Source organism: Talaromyces amestolkiae, assembly GCF_001896365.1.
Source record: "Talaromyces amestolkiae strain CIB chromosome Unknown scaffold9.1, whole genome shotgun sequence".
Classification (NCBI taxonomy): domain Eukaryota; kingdom Fungi; phylum Ascomycota; class Eurotiomycetes; order Eurotiales; family Trichocomaceae; genus Talaromyces; species Talaromyces amestolkiae.
Genome location: NW_024468045.1, coordinates 74,376 through 92,827, shown reverse-complemented (window position 1 = coordinate 92,827; position 18,452 = coordinate 74,376). Strand labels below are relative to the sequence as shown.

At 47.2% G+C, this 18,452-nt stretch overlaps 6 protein-coding genes across 6 annotated transcripts; 2 read left to right on the top strand and 4 right to left on the bottom strand.

Moving 5' to 3' along the window:
• Positions 1–50: 50 nt before the first annotated feature.
• On the bottom strand, positions 51–1,111 carry BHQ10_005078 (uncharacterized protein; the record flags this gene model as incomplete). Its single annotated transcript, XM_040877514.1, has 3 exons — positions 51–361; positions 424–945; positions 997–1,111. 3 exons carry the CDS (start codon positions 1,109–1,111, stop codon positions 51–53), a joined length of 948 nt encoding a protein of 315 aa, XP_040733582.1.
• A 4,890-nt stretch (positions 1,112–6,001) lies between these two features.
• BHQ10_005077 (uncharacterized protein) lies at positions 6,002–6,981 on the top strand (the record flags this gene model as incomplete). The annotated part of the gene is made up of 2 exons (XM_040877513.1): positions 6,002–6,277; positions 6,346–6,981. The coding sequence occupies 2 exons, from the start codon at positions 6,002–6,004 to the stop codon at positions 6,979–6,981; spliced, it is 912 nt and encodes a 303-aa protein (XP_040733581.1).
• A 1,216-nt stretch (positions 6,982–8,197) lies between these two features.
• BHQ10_005076 (uncharacterized protein) lies at positions 8,198–9,646 on the bottom strand (the record flags this gene model as incomplete). The annotated part of the gene is made up of 3 exons (XM_040877512.1): positions 8,198–8,558; positions 8,615–8,951; positions 9,028–9,646. The coding sequence occupies 3 exons, from the start codon at positions 9,644–9,646 to the stop codon at positions 8,198–8,200; spliced, it is 1,317 nt and encodes a 438-aa protein (XP_040733580.1).
• A 2,417-nt stretch (positions 9,647–12,063) lies between these two features.
• Positions 12,064–13,411, bottom strand: BHQ10_005075 (uncharacterized protein; the record flags this gene model as incomplete). Its single annotated transcript, XM_040877511.1, has 2 exons — positions 12,064–13,145; positions 13,213–13,411. 2 exons carry the CDS (start codon positions 13,409–13,411, stop codon positions 12,064–12,066), a joined length of 1,281 nt encoding a protein of 426 aa, XP_040733579.1.
• A 699-nt stretch (positions 13,412–14,110) lies between these two features.
• Positions 14,111–15,090, top strand: BHQ10_005074 (uncharacterized protein; the record flags this gene model as incomplete). Its single annotated transcript, XM_040877510.1, has 4 exons — positions 14,111–14,134; positions 14,246–14,620; positions 14,707–14,845; positions 14,909–15,090. The coding sequence occupies 4 exons, from the start codon at positions 14,111–14,113 to the stop codon at positions 15,088–15,090; spliced, it is 720 nt and encodes a 239-aa protein (XP_040733578.1).
• A 1,260-nt stretch (positions 15,091–16,350) lies between these two features.
• BHQ10_005073 (uncharacterized protein) lies at positions 16,351–17,514 on the bottom strand (the record flags this gene model as incomplete). The annotated part of the gene is made up of 8 exons (XM_040877509.1): positions 16,351–16,400; positions 16,455–16,533; positions 16,585–16,647; positions 16,711–16,851; positions 16,906–17,013; positions 17,060–17,209; positions 17,267–17,411; positions 17,465–17,514. The coding sequence occupies 8 exons, from the start codon at positions 17,512–17,514 to the stop codon at positions 16,351–16,353; spliced, it is 786 nt and encodes a 261-aa protein (XP_040733577.1).
• Positions 17,515–18,452: the final 938 nt, after the last annotated feature.

Here is an 18,452-nt window from a genome sequence, read left to right as displayed (position 1 = left end):
TGATCATAAGAATCGTTGATTTAGTATATGCAATATGTTAGGAGAAAGTTTTACTTTGAAGTGTCCCAACTCGTCTTCCCAGAATGCAGATACTCCTGCCCTTTCTTCAAAACCTCACTATTCTCTCGCCCCAGCCACTCCGGCTCCAACGCCTGGATTCTATCTTCAATCTCGTAACTCTTCCCCCCACCAACCCAAACAATCTTTCCCGAAAACGGCAACACAGCACCTTCATGCCGTTTACTTTCTGACCGATTCGCAGTTGCGCAAATGAGGATCGCGTTTGCGACGTCTTCGGCTTCGTTAGAGGGCAGGCCGAGGTTGTACCACCCTTGTTCGATGCCAGTAACCATTCTCGTTTCTACATAATTAGCTTTTCCCATTATAATTTCTTTGAAGGGGGGGAGGGAGAAAAGGACATACTGGTCATCCATGGACAAACCGTATTAATCCTGATTCCTTCCTTCGCCGCCTGCAACGCCAATCCTCTCATCAACCCAATTACGCCATGCTTACTGGCCGTATATGTCGTGAGGCCTTCACATTCTTTGAAACCCGCTATACTCGACACGAGGACTATATCCCCTTTGTGTGCTGATGAGTTTTTGCGTAGGTAATGTAAGCCCAGCCTAGCGGTGTATAAGGGCCCCTTGAGATTAACGTCGATTTCGGCGAGATTCGGCGCTGAGAGGATTGCGTCGTCGGATTCGTGCAATGGAAGGAATGGATCCTTGTGGATTGCGATTGCGGCATTGGCGATTACGATGTCGATGCGCTTGTGGAGGTTGTATGCTGTTTGGAAGAGGTGCAGTTGGTTGGCGTAGTTTGATGTGTCGCAGTGGACGAAGTGTACTCTCTCTTCTGTATCCTTGCTGTTTAGAGTCGAGACGAGTTTTGTGGCGAGTGTGTCGTCGACGTCGCCGAAGATGATTTTTGCGCCGGCCGCTGTATGGAGTCAGTCTGGTAGAGAATGGAGTTGAGGTTTGAGGAACGGACAATGAAGTTGTTGCACGACACTCTGGCCTACTCCTTGTGCGCCGCCAGTGAGTACGACGACGAGGCCATTCAGACTAGATGAGAACAAGGACTGGTTTGGGGTTATGAGAGACATGTTGGCGATTGTTTTGTTCGTTTCTTCGCGCATACAGTCCCAGACGGAACAGAAGAACCTCACCTCCCCCTCTTAAGAGAGATGAGAAGTCTCAGGCCCCACATACCAGTCTTCATATTGAATTCGAGCAAAGTATTCAGTCTCGAACCAGTAGAACCGTGAATGTCGCATCTCCTCCCCGCGCTCTGGGAATCCCCCGCATCCCCCTTGTATAGCCCTAAATTTGTAATTACAAGGGCGTTCTGATTTTCAGCAATTTTCAATTTTTGTAATTACACAACGCCTTCCCTAGGGTCAAACGAAGTAGGTTCCTGCTCAAGTCTCTACGTAGAACATTGATTTCTTATATGCCAACGCGTCAAAATGCCTCCTGGTCTCGGAAGGATCTGACTCGAAGATCGTGGCGCTCAGGTAGATCGGTCAATGTGTTGTAATACAAAGGAATCTGATGCCCGTGACGCCTCGCGGGAAAATCAAGCAAGAGCCACGCATACTCCAGGTGATGAGCCATGTGTTGACATTCACTGGAGATTCTCGATCTTCGAAGGTAAATATGATTGGAGATGCGGGGTGTTTCTATCATAATACTGCCGGGCGGTGAGGGCCTAATGAGGCGATCAATGAAGAGATCGTGGGGCTTCGCCCGAACACCCTTCATGAGGTCAGCTCATAACAATAGCTCTCTGTAGCTTTCAGCTACTTTATATATAACTGCGTAGCTTCTTGTTAGATTCTAATTAGGAAAATATAAGGATAAGGAGATCTTTCTCATCATAGCTCCTAGAGCTTACTGTAGGGCTTCCGGTAAGGAGCCGCAGCAGCAGCTGAACCAACCCGTAGTCAATGCAATGACATAGGGCGGTTGGACCATCCTTGCTACGAACTCTATGCTTCGTGATATGGGATTTATGAACTAATAACTATAAATAGATATATCTGCATCCTTGGATTCAGTAGAAAATCATTATCACTTCTACCTCAGTTTAGGGTTACAACTCTAGAGAAAGGTTAGCGTGCTATTGTATAATGAGTTGCTGGAAACTTTACTCAATCGAGTCAATCCTATAAAGGGCTAAACAGACTGAAAAGTATCGTCAATTTGCTGACCCGCGAAAAATTCAAAACCCCATGTACTCCAGTCATTTATGAAGACACTGCTAGAGTTCTCTGGCATCTCTCCTGCACCCAACTCCTCGTGGCGTATCAGCTCATGATGACTATCTGTCACTGTTTGTCCACTTGGTCGCAAGAAGTCGTTGCCGGCGTTATTGTGTATATTCGTCATTGGAGTCATTGGAGGAGGCTGTTCTAGTGCCCATGTAGCCACATCGCTACGTTCGTCTTCGTCGACACCGTTATAATGGGATCTAGAAAAAGATCCATACTGTTCGATCATCTTTTCCAAATAGACGATGTCGCTCTTGTGTGGCGAGTAACGGTTCCCGGATGTGACTTGACTGTATATTTTTTGAGTCTGCCGGGCTAATTGGAGCTAACAAGGAGCAACACAAGGTTTTTAGTAAGCACTGGATGATTAAAGGATAGAGGTTAAAGAGACTATAGGGTCGAAGAAGTGAACTCACCCAAACCTTTCCCAAAGGCCACATTTTACAAAAATCGCTAAGATACTCTAGATCATGTCGCGAGAGTCGAGGGGCATCAATAGTTTCACTTGACCTGGGATGCACCCACGGAAATGCGGCGAGGTAGGCATTCATGCTTACTGCAGATAAAGCACTATAGCCCACAATTGGGGTCATGAAAAGGACATTCGCGGCCTTTAACTCCACCAAAAGGGTTGATATCTGCGCGGCTGCATTGAATAAAACCGCTAAATACTCACTCCACCACCCTGGGGGCGCTTCTCTGACCAGCAGGGGGGGTTCGACTGGCCCTTTCATATCCACGTTTAGGGGAATAAACGGTATATACTCCCTATGAAGAATGACCACGCTATGAAGCACTGAACTCAGTATTCGTCTCCTTAAGGACGGGCTTAGAACCAGATTAGACATACGTTAGGTAGTAGATCACGTTTATAAAGGCAAAATGCTCCCCCTGACCCCTACGGACATATAAGCTGAGAGGTGTCTCGGGATATTTCAGTCGAATATGCAGAGCATCCCTCCACTTATCCAACTCCGTCTTGATTCGATACCATGTGGAGCCCGGTTCCCAGGGACAGGTCCCAAGAACAGGTACCTGCCGGCGCCCTCCGTCGGCTATCCACTTACACGCTTGTGACCAAATATCGAGACTTCGTATCGTGACCGTGTAGTAGTCAGCAATGGTAAATCTCCTAGTCACATCCGTCAAATTCCTGTCCAGAAGCTGATCGTACATCAAGTACTCAGATGGTGTTATTCCAAGATCAAAGTCATCTTCACTCGCAGGTAGGTGTATTGTCATTGCAGTCATGCCCAGCATCGTTGGGCGGTTCTTACCGCAACTCATTGTGCGATCCATGATGAAACAGGCCCAAAGTGTTCGTCGCTGGATTTCACGCTTCCATACCATCTCCCGCGTTAGCGTAGTTTGAAGCGCATGACCTTCAGACGTTAATGCCATATCTGAAGAGGCCTCTAAGCCCTGAACCATGCGAATGGCCATGCCTAGAATATAGTACATCAATTGTTAGAGTGCCGTTTTATATGTAAACTCTGTTTGGGTGTTTGAGCTGAGGGATGCTTGCCAGTATACATCCACGCGGAGAAGCTGTTCCCTTCTCCCCATCCATATTGCGCAATTAAAAGGAGACAATGGATAATATCAATCTCCGGCTCTTGCGTAATTTGCGGCCATAGGTTCTGCTGGACGAAGGCGGCAAAGTGCTGGCTGGTCGCTTGCCGATTGTTGTGTTTGTTCGATAACGAGGGAATGAACCTGGCACACAATGCAAAGATAGCGGCCAGCTTCAAAACGGGTGTTCGACTTCGCGAAACTCGTAGTTGGTCCAGGAAATTGGCAATATGTATGAAGTTGAGTTCGGGAAACTTGTGTTTGAATGTCTCGACCGCTTCGGTCACAGCGTGGTCTGGTATGTGGTGAAAAAGCGGTTCATCAGAGTAGGAGTTTGACTGCGAACAGGCGGGACTGGCCTGTAGTGCAGCGCGTGACGTGGGCGTTGCTGCTGGATTATCAGTGACTTCTGGTGAAGCAACATGACGTTCTACTGCCACGAAGGCTTGTCTGCGTCTACTTGACTTTGGAGGAAGCTCCTCCAATATGCATTGGTCACGTGAGCGACCTGCCCGGAGACAAAGCCGACAAGGATTTTCGCCATCATGTTGTGAACATTTGACTTTAGATCTCCTGTTTGCATGATCCCCTTTAGCAAAATAGGGACTCAAAGGTTAGAAGTGTCTCATACCGGCACCAATAGCACGAAGGCCTAGATCTCATGTCGTCTTGGGTCGTAAGGTCCCACGCTGCTAATCAGGAGTTTTGGAGTATAGCATGCGTGCTCGAAAGTGCTAGGGAGTGGCATCTCGAGATCTGATGCGGGGAGATGCTCACTAGTTAACTTACAGTCGTCCATCATAACTTAATCAACCACCGAGTGGTCAACTTCGCAACTACCTGTCACCCCTCATTACCGCTATCCTATATGCGGAGTAAGAAACCCAAAAAACCACTATTAGGCATGTCTTGGGCCTGATTCGATTGGTGGTCCACAATCGTAGTTATATCAGCGAACAAACCCCGTTACTAAAGTAGTTAGCGCCTACCACACCTGCACCATATTTTGCTCGCTGCACAGATGCTTTCTGCTTTGAACTTACAACTAGGACTTCTCGTGTGAGCAGAACTTCCACCTTTCCTACAGGTGATGTGCGCAACTCCATTGATCCCTCCCTGATGTGGTTAGCATATCTTCACTCGGTTTTACATTCAGCTCCGTACCATCTTAGTTGGATACATCGCTTCCGATTCCCACAATCCCAACAGTCCTCTTTGATCTGGTCCGAGCGTACCATCATAGTTTAGTCCGTCGGGATACGTAAGCATTCCGATCATTGCGAAGCTTCCGAGCTTCGGAATGATCACAGTTGATAGCTACAGTTTGCTGTAGTGGCCTTTCTTTCTTTCTTTCTCGCAATGAGGACTTTTTGCCCGCCGAGAACGTGTTTTGCGACACGCTCTCCGTGGTCATAGCCAGACAACTCGTTTAAATGTACCTTTGAATCGCGATCAACCGTTCCTGGCGACTTTTGGCGGCATAGTACCTGATTAGTCTAGGTCTTTACATAAGTTTTATGCTATATATCGGCAGTGATTAAATGGTGCTTCCGTCAGTATAACTAAAGGGCTGCCTCCTAAATCATTTGTACCTTTGGTCTCATAACACCCTCCGAGTATCCTCTAGTATCAGCGCCGACCACATTGACTCAGACCGAACTGGAAGCAGGAACAGCATGCACATCCAAGCCGATGCCACTCTTCTCGAGGTTCGAAAACGATATGTTGAAAATAATCCCAAATCCCACGCGGTCCATCAACAGGCTCTTAGCTACCTTCCCGGAGGTAATACCAGGACAGTGCTTTATTCGCCACCGTTTCCTTTGAGTATGGTGTCGGGAACCTCTTTTACGGTTACGGATGAAGATGGACACATGTACCGGTTCCTTTCATTTTTGTGAGCCTGCCAATTTATACTGACTCGAACATGCTAGATACACGGACCTCGTTGGAGAGTTCTCAGCAGGTCTTTATGGCCATTCTGAACCTACCATTCAAGAAGCCCTTAGATCGACCGTGGAGAGTATAGGCCTGAATCTTGGTGCGCATACGAAATACGAGGTCGAATTTGCTTCTCTCCTCTGTTCCAGGTTTGGATTTGATCGTGTACGATTTTGCAACTCAGGGACAGAAGCGAACATCCATGCAATAATGGCAGCACGTTATTTCACAGGGAAAAGAAAAGTCGTAGCTTTCACTGGGGGATACCACGGCGGAGTTCTGACCTTTCACGATAAGCCTGCGGTGAACACAATCAATGACACGGATTTCGTAGTCATTGAATACAATAACACCGCAGCCGCGATCCGTGCAATTGAGGGCGATCCGGATGTGGGCACAGTGCTTGTCGAAGCAATGCAAGGTGCCGCAGGATGCATTTTGGGAACGGAGGAATTTTTGTATGCTCTGCAGGCGTCTACGCGAAAGGTAAAACATCAGAGGATTTCCAGCCCAAAGTCAGTTCAACTGCTAAGTATTGTGACTTAAATTTGCAGATGGGCGCTGTACTGATTATAGATGAAGTTCTGACGTCACGGCTCTCTCCTGGCGGGCTTCAAAGCACCCTGGGCTTACAGCCTGACATTACTACACTGGGAAAATACCTGGGAGGAGGTCTCGCCTTTGGGGCATTAGGCGGGAGGAAAGACATTATGGACGTCTTCGATCCCCGTATCTCGAGGTCCCTCCCGCACTCAGGGACATTCAACAACAACACCCTAACGATGCGAGCCGGTTATACTGGGTTGTCGTGCGTCTACACACCCGATAAAGCAGTCACCCTCAATCGCACCGGTGAAGTACTACTCAGCCGTCTCCAGGAGATTTGCAAGGGGACGCAGTGCTGTTGGACCGGGCGCGGATCGCTTCTTGCATCACACTTCACACAGACTGGGTCGACGGATATCCGGTCCATTGCCGATCTCCCCGAGAACGAGTACTTGAAGGAGCTTTTCTGGCTTGAAATGATGGAGAACAACTTCTGGACCACGAGGAGAGGGTCGATTGCAATCATTCTTGGGACTCCTCAATCTGAACTAGATCGCTTCCTTGCCTGTGTCGAGCAATTTCTGCTACGACACAGAGATTTAGTTGCCCTGCCCAGACGCCATAATCATGCAAGCAAATTTTGATAGTTAGTATCCATGATTAAGCTATTTTCTCTCATCTTGTCACATCGACTCCCGATTACTGTATAGAATGTGATGAGTTAGTCAATAGAAATAAAATTGAATGATGAAAGACATTCTTGGTGTCAAACACACCTGGGCACCATTCAAGACCATGCACCACCAATTTACGGTTCCCGAACAATCTCCCGGTAAGCGCGATCTCGCTCTGTAGAATGTCGATGTAGATTTTGCGCCTCTCTCCCCCTAAAGGGCCGTCGTATGAATTCGAGAAGTATGACCGCAAGCTCTATGCCTTTAGCGTTGGTCCCAGCGACCAGTGGAGTTTTTTTGCTCGCCATATTGGAATTCAACCATCTTAGGACAGGAAACCCGTCTATTACCGGGGAAGCATGCCAACCATGGCCTCTGCACGGATGGAGAAGCCCTCCATTCATGAAAAACAAATGGATCTTGCCTTAGCAGCGGGATGAGAATGGTTTGTACTCGAATCATAAGGATTTTGGTTGACCAACTCTTGGCTAGTCTAAAACACTATGCAGCTTTCTAGGGCATGACGTGATTTTAATCTAGGAACACTGGAGCACTCGATTCGAACTATCGATTGCGAGCTTTTAAAGTCTAATCGATGGCTGTTTCACAMTTCTATACTAAGAAAAGGGAAGAGTCACTAGTATCAGATTCCAAGCCAAAGTACTGAAATATCCGCAATGAATGTGCACTATTGCAAGTCGTTGTATTATACCTATTCCTTTGCCTAGCAGGTAAAGATATTGAAAACCGAATCATTCCATCAGTTCAATTATGGGCCCCTCAAAGTGTTTGCGGGCATGCACAAACCAGTTGCCGACGCAGATCAGCACTGCTATAAAGACCACGACAACGGCGTAGTCTATGCGGAAGGTCCACGTTAGTGTTTTTCMCAACGGAAAGCCCCTTAGGTGAGAAGGGAGGGGGGGTGGGGGGGTGTCATGGCTTAACGTACTCATTGACGATGGTGTCACTGGAAGACCTGGGGGGAACATGAAAAAGATGCAAATAAATATCGTCCAGGAAAGGGAAAGAATGTAGCAAAAATAGCCGACCGGATCTGAGAGACGGAACGATCTGTCGTGCGGCAAGTATATTTCCGATCGTCTTTGCCATAATAGTAGAGCGATGGGAATCCCAAAGGAAATCTGTATGAGCTGAGCCGCAACCGACAAAAACGAATTGAAGGCTAGTGTGAGGAGAAAGAGTCAGCTTCTACAGTGATTTGAGGAGCTGCATAAAGAATCCCCTTAGACGTACCGACGGTTGAGGCTAAGTATAAACAACCCAGAAGCCCTACGACAACCCCGTTCGCAATCAGGGAGCAGACTGGGACTTCCAGCTTGGGATGTACTTTGGCTAAATAGCGCGAACCGAAGAATGCGTTGTCTCTTCCAAGTGCCCAAGTGAGGCGGGAGCTTGTTTGTGCGGTCGCGATACAGACAAGCACGTCGATCGCGAGGAGAAGGGCGACAAAAGCAGTTGCGACGCTAGTAGAACGCGTGGCTTGGATCCACAACTCATAGATTGGAAGCCTAGCAGAGAGACACCTATGGTTAAGTCCAATTTTCCAGTTTCTTGGGAAGTCAAGGTGAGTAGACTGTACCTAGTCGGAGTTGACACGATGAGGTCGATATCCTGTATACAATACACCATGGCAATAACAAAGGGCAAAGCCGTGATGATTCCCATGCCAACAGTGTAGCAAATGGCTCGCGGTACTGCTGTCTTTGGTTTCAGACTTTCCTCCACCAAGTGCATGGTCGAGTCGAGACCTCCAAAGGAAAATGCAGGGGTCACGAGCCCGGTGATAAAGCAGATACTGTCGGACCAACCAGTCGGGTTAGTGAACTGTGTCCACACGATTTCGCTAGGTTGCTTTGTCTCAGCTCGAGCGAGACAAACGATAGGAATGACTAGGACGCCGACAATAGAGAGCAGAACTGCGGGAAATATTAGCTACCGAGAAACTAATGCAGATGGATCTAGGCTACTTGAGATAGCCGGGGGGTTACTGACAAGCAATATTATAAATGCCAGGGGACTTTTTAACCAAATAGACGTTGTAAAAAGTGGCCACGATATTCGTCGCTTGAAATATCATAAAGTAGTGCCAAGGTTGTGGTTCAAAGCTCGGGTGATATTGAAGCACAAGTGCAAGGACAACCTCCGTGGTGATAAGGTATGTACCCGCCATTATGGAGAACCAAGCGCAAAGAGAAGCCACGCCACTGATGTAAGAGAGTAATTTGCTCCATCTGGGCGGAGCAACTATAGAAGCGAAGTGATACTGGCCACCAGCTGTTGGATAGACACTGATCAACTCGGCTAGGCTTAAGCCCGTACAGAGGTATGGTACCGCAACGACAACAGAGCCATAGAGCAAAGTGACTGTGCCCCCCTGAACGATGGCGATGAGTGACGACAGCGACAGAGCTGCCCAAGAGCTACTCAAACTGAAACCGAAGCAGATCAGGGTGATAACATTCATATCACGGCGGAGGTCGGATGGCCGGAGATGAACAATGGCCCGGGGTTCTTCGACCACGATGCTGCCATTGTAATCCGTCCCAGGATCCTGGCTCTGGTCATCCGATTTCTTCATGTTGCCTTTGATTTCCGCATGTGCTGTCTCCATGACTGAATTTGGAGCTCTTGTTTAACAATTGCAATCGTGGATGCTGCCATTGGGGAATTCAATGCAGAGATATACCCGACCAGATATGTGACAGAAGGTCTGTTCTGGTCTGTGTTGCGGAAGTCTCTAACCACCGCGTGGTGGGCATATCTCAATAGAACCTAGATTTATGGGGCACCGGAATCGAAAATGCGGGGAAACCAGAAAGATAAGATAGACTTATCGCATGACTAGAGATGTTTGGCATGTACTGATAGGCATGCAGGTGTCGAGAGATAGAAAAGATAGCCATGAAACCTCGAGGCACTCGGCATGTTCGGATTGCCTCAATATGTTCTGGTGCGGCCACAGATCCTTGTCATGATGTATGTTACGTCCGATTTTAGGCTACGCAGAATTCATACCTAGTTCGTCATCACATCAATTTTGCCGACGAGGGGCCGGGCTGACTCCAGAGAGAGTCTGGTCTCTCGCTCATGACTAGTAATGCAGTGGCTGCCTTTTTCGCCGAAACCGTCGTCGGCGCCACAGCGGGCTGCGCCTCTGCTCCTCGAGGATACTTTACTGCAGTGCGAGAGTTGTGCGACAAGTACGGAATCCTCCTCGTACTCGACGAAATAATGTGTGGTACGGGTCACACTGGATCTTATTTTGCGTTCGAGCAGGAAAATATACGGCCTGACATTGTCACGGTGGGAAAGGGCCTCTGAGGCGGCTATGCGCCAGTAGCAGGTGTGCTGATCAGCAAAAAGGTCATTGACGTACTCCGTCGAGGTACAGCCGGGTTCAACCACGGTCATACATACCAGGCGCATCCTGTGTCGTGTGCTACAGCTCTCGCGGTGCAGAGGATTATACGTCGGGACAAGTTCGTTAAGCGATGTGCAGTGATGGGTCTGCAGCTGGAGGCATTGTTACGGTCCACGTTCCACATCTGCAAGTATGTGGGTGAAATTCGAGGCCGCGGTTTGTTCCAAGCGATTGATTTGTAGCCCCGATTGAAAGAGCAAAAAACCCCTCGAACCGAGTCTCCTTTTCGCGACGAGGGTTCAACGGGCTGCCTTCAATAGAGGCGTGGCGGTCTACTGGTCCGGCAACGGCCGAGGGCTCAGAGTCGGACCATGTACTCATTGCACCTCCGTATACCATTAGTGAGGGGGAGATGAAGATCATTGGGAATGTGCTTGAAGAAGCATATGATGAGGTCGAGGGGCAGGTAAATTTGCTTTGAAATGTGGAATATCGTGAAGAATATACCCCAATTAAAAAGGGTTAATATGGACCTATGTAAACTCTTCCTTAAAAACAATACATACACTCTTGGAGAAGCTAAATAGAGAGATAATTCAATTGTTTTGAATGTAGTGGAGAGTTCTGCTTTCGATATCGATCGTTGGTTTCTAAATTTGCTGCTGTAATCGTCMACTTACAGTTGGCCGAGAGGTGAGTGGTAAAATGAATGGAAGAGATATACCAAACTCTCTTTAGCCCTGACGGTGTGTCTCGTTCAGTCGAGTCAGGACCATCATTAAGCACTTTCTAATAAATTCGTCCTATACTCGTGTAGTAATCATTAGGACCTCATTGTCATTGTATCTTATACTGAGAATAGCAATCAGGATGCTTAGAGATTGGAAACCGAAAGGTAGTAGTAGGATCTCAAAAAAATGTTTAACTGTAGCACTACGAATATTCAATTCTATGAATGATACTAGTAATAACGGCTGTGAAGTTTCGGTGGACAATTTTGCGACTCAATCTAAGACTCGCAATGGAAAAATTGTCCAAAAATCGTATTGGGATGCCCCTACCTCTTGTTAAGAGCGAACAGCACGGAACTCGCCAGAAAAATCATTGCACAAGAGACCGTCATACCCCCGAGGTACAAGTTGCTCTTTTTGACCTTCGAACGCTTCGCATCGTAATAAGACCAATGTGACCAGGCAGGAAATAGACATCGCCTCCAGAAGTCTAGAGGCGTCCACGGATAAAGTGCTGTGTTCCATCCCTTGGAGTTCTCGAACCACTGGACAAAGATGGCCGGTTAGAAAACTTGCTTCAGTGAACATACAAGAAAAAGGGGTTTGTCGCCTTAGCCATTGAAGCAGGGTAGTGAGACAGTGGGTGGCAAGATAAGGAGAAGAAGGAGGTGGATGACTGGAACAGACAATAAATGGAATATGGAGATACCGCTGGTACTTACGTTGTGGCATGTCCCCTTGTGCCATACAAGCTTTCGAAGGGCCTCTTGAATTCTCATCACGTAGTTCGTCTCGGCCTCTTCTTTCACAGCGACACTCTGTGCTTTTCCTTGAAGCACTGGCTTCAGGACTCGGAGTGCGTGATATATTTGGCTAGAAAAGCATCATCTATCAGTGATCTGCGTAATTACCGCTTTATACAAGGATGATAAAAACCTACTTCTCCATCGGCATAACAGCAGATGTATGACCAGTTCCCGAGTTCGGTCCCAAAATGAAGAACAAGTTTGGAAAAGGCGCCACAGCTGTTCCATTGTACGCTCCAGGTCCGCCGTATTTTTGCCAGTAGTCTGCTAGATCGCAATTATCCTTTCCAACGACTACGCCCCTGGGGAACGGGGCGTGAATATTGAAGCCATTGGCGACGACGACAACGTCAGCCTCGATAACACCATCGTCAGTGCGGATCCCGGTCGAAGTGAATTCACGGATGGGACTGTTTGTCAAAGTAACTCTAGAGTCGTGAAGAGCTTGGAGGTATCCTGAATCGTAAATTCGTCTCTTACAACCAATCTCAAAGTCGGGAATGAGAATATCGTGGTATTTAGGAGGCGCTGCGGAACGCATGTATCCCTCGACAAATTTCCTCCTCTTCTCGCGAAGTCGGGCACCTTTAGAAGTCATCTGAAACGTCGGAAGCTCTCGTTCGGCATAAAGGAATATGTGGAACCGATGCATCTGTAGAGCAAAAGGTATATTCCTGAAGCACCATTGCATGAACTTGTTGTAATGAAAATCCAATGAAGGGTAGATCCACTGTTTGCTTCGTACAATATTCACGACACTGGCAACCTTTTCTGTTCTTATGAGAGCTGGAACGATCTGCGTGCCAGTACAGCCATTGCCAATGACGATAACCCGTTTTCCCTCGAGACTGACGTTGTGATTCCATTGTGCTGAGTGGAAGATCTCGCCTTGGAAAGTCTCCTGCTTGGGGAAGGCAATTGGGTTGGGAACCACCAGGGCACCACCGCAATTGAAGAGGATTTGGCAGACGTGTTTCAACTGTTGCTTGGTGCGAAGGTCTCGAAGCCAGAGAGTCCATCGCTGAGTGGACTCGCTCCAAACAAACTTCTCGACCTCGACCTCGAAACGCATTCGCTCCCCAAGTTGATATTTGTCGGTTACTCCATCCAAGTAAACTTTGAGCTCCTTTTGGCCCGGCAAAAGCTTGGTCCACTGCGGGTTCTGTTCAAAGCTGTACGAGTACAACGCGGATGGTACGTCGCAAGCACAACCTGACACAAAATATATGAGTCCATGCATCGAACAAAGCGATTCCAGTGCACAGCATGATCAACTCACCAGGATAGCTGTTGGCAAACCATGTTCCGCCGGATGAGGCTCGTCTTTCAAAAAACTGAATATCGGTGATCCCGTACCATCTATACAAACTGGCACCGAGACCGATAGCGGAGAAGCCAGCTCCTATGCACGCAATACGAGAGTATGTAGTTGCGCCAGGAGACACGTCACCTAACAAATCGGCGGCCTGCTTTTCCATCGCTATGTATCTTGGCTGAGATAAAGAGCGAGAGCAATGCGAACGTTTTGGACTCTGATGCTTTTTGGAGTCTTAGGAGAGAGTAAGAAAGTTCTGATAGTTTTGCTAGGTGTTGCAGGTGTTCGGCGTCTCTTAATAAGTACCGTACATAAGGTGCCTTTTTTGTTACTTGCCCCCAATAAGGTTATTTGCTAAGAGTCGGCGCTTATCTCTGGCTCGCCTCCAGAGCGATAAAAAAAAACTGCCGCAGTTTTGAAGCCGAAAATTTGATGCACAGTCCTCCGTGCTCGAGCGAAAATTGACCGTCGTTTAGCTAAATCTCCTTCCGGTGGAGCGTCTTTGCGTTCGGGGTTGATATCGGGTCATTGCGAGCATTCCGACAAGTCCTTATTGCGAGGAAATTCCCCCCCGCGATATTTCTTTTTGGCTTCGGAAATCAACATCGGCAGGTCGCAATCCTCTGATTTGATGATTTTGATCGTTGGAGGGGTCAGAAGAGGCCCGTGTCTGTTGATAGCAATGATGATTTAGAGATAGCAATCAGAACAACGCTGCTGAGCCAGTCCATAAAAATCACAGTGCGGGGTTTTGGAGTGTGAAGGACCATTGAAAATATCTCTCAAATCCAGGTCATAGCTTCAATTCTTTAGTAAACTGTCAGACTATAATCGAACTAACAAGCTCAAAGACGTTATCGAAATGCCTTCCCTACAAGGCAAAGTGGTGAGTTCGAAGCCGACCTCACGGACATTGCCCTCATCACAGCCTACGTTCACACAAGGGTGGTGGTAGTAGTCCTAGTTGCGAAGAAGGCAAAATTAACTAACCTGTTAGATCACTGTTACCGGAGCCGCCTCTGGCATGGGGTTGGCTATAGCACAACTGCTCTCGAGCCGGGGCGCGATACTTTCACTTGCAGACCTTAACGAATCTGGCCTGGAAAAAGCAATGAAAACACTTTCTGGGAATGGGCATATTTACGCTGTTGTCGACGTACGCAAGAGTGATATAGTTGATAGTTGGATCGAAAGAACAGTTCAGGAATTGGGCCGGCTTGACGGGGCGGTGAATTTCGCCGGCGTTGCTACCGGTGCCAAACTCCTCGATACGACAGAAAGTGAGTGGGATTTGAACATGAATGTGAACGCAAAGGGAATTTTCAACTGCCTTAAGGCTCAAATCAAGCGAATTCAATCTGCAGGAAGTATTGTAAGTTCACTTGTTTCTGTGACGGCGATCTCCTGAACTACAGCTGGACCTGACGTTTTTGGATTGATTGGTCTTTCACATTGTAGGTAACTGCTGCAAGTATCGATGGGCAGATAGGGTGGCCAATGCTTTCTGCCTATTGTGCTAGTAAACACGCTGTTATCGGCTTGATGAGGGCTGCAGCAAAGGAGCACCCACACCTTCGGTTGAATTGCGTCGCGCCAGGTAGGTTCAATCTGGATGGTAGTCTACTTGACTTGAAAATCTTTTTTTATTGACTTCTTGTAGGTTGCGTTGACACTCCAATGGCTGGCGACGACGAAATTTGCGCGTCCGAGATAGCTTGCCAGACTATCAAGCGTAAAGCAAAACCCATCGAAATTGCGAACATGGTTGCTTTTCTCTTGAGTGATGAAGCAACGTTCATCACTGGAGCAGTCTACAACGTGGACGGAGGTTGGCTATGTTGAATTCGACGGGAAGATGGATTCCTTGCCTCAAATGCGATCGGAGATGGCCCCTCTAAACAGACTGCGTCAGCTCCATTCGATTCTTGACGGCTGTGTTGCCGGTTTCAGGGTGAAATAGTAGCGACGGCTGTTTGCCATGTTTTGTGTAAAGTATTTGACGGTCTACCCATTAAAACATTTAAGCCTGGAGGAATCAATTTAAGAATGTCACCTTCAAGTTCGAACTTCATAGGTCTCACGGCATGATAAATTTTTAAAATGGCGTCACGAGCTGCACCTCACATTTTCTAACTGGTTGATATGTATTTTCTTCTAACTCCGCTACACAGATACTGCTTCAATGCATCGTTTTGGAGGGAATGTCCCCTAAAGCTCAGATCGAGTTCCTGCGGGTCTGTAATATACTATTTGAAGCTAAAAATCTTTCTAGGTATACTGTACATCTCTTCCAGCCTGCCTTTATACCGTCCAGCATCGTTGTACTCTTTTTTGTCACACCACACAGTGTGTCAGTTCCTACCACCCAGTCCTCTGCCCCCTACTACATTTGGCCCCTTTCAGAACTCTTTCACTCTCTCTTAATCCCGGCATAGTAGCAGAAGATTTCGGCCTGCTAATGCTGCAGATAATTATTCATATGCCACTACACTATCTACATATACTATAAACCCATGATGCCCCTCAGACACCCGCTCTACGACCCCTCTGGAAGGACTCACACCTTCGTCCTTCCAAGATCACTCTCAATAACAATTGCATACACAGAATTCTTCCTCACGCCGCCAAACTTGCTGTCCACGGAAACTTGTCCCACTATACCACTAATGATTCTCGCGCTTCCACATGGTCACTGTGAGCCGAGTCCATCAACCGCTGAAACCGAGAGCCTTCGAACCTGATCCACCCCTTAGACTAGGCATAAAATATGAAAAGACATGGCCTTTACCCCAGAGAACTGCCCGTCCAGTCAGTATTACTGTCCATTTCGCCTTCGGTCATCGATCCAGGCTTAACTCTACGTTTCCATAAGGAATTGACCCTATAGTCATCTGAATTCTATCATATAAGACACAAAGTGTGTCACATTTGAAAGGTTATTTAAGTTTTATAAGTTTGATAGGGGCTTGGTAAAGATGAGGTACTCTCATATGTCGTCATTTTCGGCACAACAGGGATTCTTCTATCGAAGCAGAATATTCTTTGATACCTAACCCTTGCAGACTTCTACCCTCTCTTCGATCTTCATAAAGACAGTATAATTCACGAGGACCGCTTAGACTTTGGCAGACTTCCCATAGCAAGGCCCGAGTCTGGACTTCTATTAGTTATGAAACACTCGAAGTTAACAGGAACGTGTCACCTACCAACTACGATCTCCTGACCTGTCATAGAAGTGTTCTTGGCTATGCTGACAAATTGATATGCGCAATCCTCCAAGTTGGTCTAAAAAATTTAACACCCTTGTAAGCCGAATGAGAGGTACAGGTTGCATACCTCGCGTTTAAGAGCAGCCTGTTCTTTCAACCCAGCAATTGCTTCCTCAGGGTATTTGTTACCCTAGTGGAGATAATGTGAGGATTCAAAGTTAACGACGCGAATACAAACCTTAGGAAAACATACCCAGTCAGTCAAAAGTAGTCCCGGCAAAACTGCATTCACACGGATCTCAGGTCCCAAGATGAAGGCAAAATGCTTCATCAGGTGCAAAGCTGCGGCTTTCGTCACGGAATAGGCGATGCTGCTTCCTCCCGTCACATGGCCCTGCAAGATTTTAGAGAAATGTTTCACTCAAAAGTAGCAAAAGATTTGACGTACTGCTATGGATGAAGTAATGATATAGACACCTCCATCTGGGTTGTTTTTCAAAATCGGACTAGCTGTTTGCATAAGTTGCAAATGTGCCAGAACATTTACCGTCCAGCACTGTTGAGTTAATATCATCATCGACTGTGAAAATAGCGGTACAGACCTTAGTCCACTCCTCATGAGACAAATCATAAATATCACCAGGTCGAGCGAACCTGGTCCATCCGGCGTTTCCAATGATGATATCCAGTCCAGTGAGATTATCAACAGTCTCCTTAACAATACGCTCATTATCCGAGGCAACTTCGGCATCCTAAATACGCAGAAATAAACGGCTGCTGCCTGTTAAATTATAGTTCAACATACATACTCCTTGAATGATACACGTTTTGACCGAGTACTTCCGTCGGATGTCGTCGGCCACCCGCTGGGCAGCGTCGGCATTGGATATGTAATTGACAGCAACATTACATCCTTCTGCAGCAAATTTCTCGCAAATGGCGGCCCCAAGTCCTCTGTTGCAGAAGTAAGCTTTGTATATCGGTAAGTCAATGGAAATATGTCATACCTCGACCCTCCGGTCACGAGCACGTTCCGACCTTTCAGTGCGTAGGGCATCTTCAGCGCGAAATAGGATTAATTTGTTTCTTATTCTAAAGAAATCCAGGACCGGAAATAGTAACCCGATGTAAAAGTTCTCAGAAAGCTATGATCGACAGTATCTTAGTACAGTGATGTGAATTTAAAAGACTCCAAGTCCGATGCAAAGTAGAAGATATTTGGTGCTAGTGTCTTACCTTTCCTGCACCCCGCATCCCGATCGGGAAACGGCTAGCCCCTTAAGACAAGGCAAGTAAGAAATCACGGGCTCATTCATTGATGATTACTGACTTTCATGGGTCATCTGGTTACTGACTTTTTCAACAGTGATAAATCTCAGGATTGGGCTCGTTGATCAAGTCTAGATCTACAGCCATGTATGTCATAGCTGATAATAGATGTTATGCTAACATGCCGATATACTCGTCTTAGTTTGGTATAATTGCGAGAATTGCGATTTAGACATCCCGAAACCCACTTTAGGGTACCAGTTAGAGACGACAGATTTTCAGGATAGACCCGCTTTTGATTTGATATGAATTGTTGGCATTGCTATCTACCGAAAGCCCACTTTAGCCATGCAGGGTAGATAGACTTGACCACGAAGCTCAGCAATGGCAAATCTTGCAGGCTGAAAAGGCGGGATCAAGCGGGGGATATCTTGCACTCAACCATGTGGATTGTCGGACTTTCCGATTGAACCAACAACTAAGCTACGGAAATTACGGACTGTTAGGAAGTGGCAGAGCCGTGGCTTAGCATGAGCAATATAGAAAATAGAATCGATCCCGCTTGGAATGCGTTCTCATTTCGCATCGGTTCCAGCTGTAGTACAGAAATGACCCTCTTGTTAAGCTTCTTGGGCACAAGCTGGGACTCTACTACAGCGCATAGTCATACTGTGGGGGGTATTCCTGCTCTTCCTTATATGTTATCCAAGGGATTAGTCGAGGTTA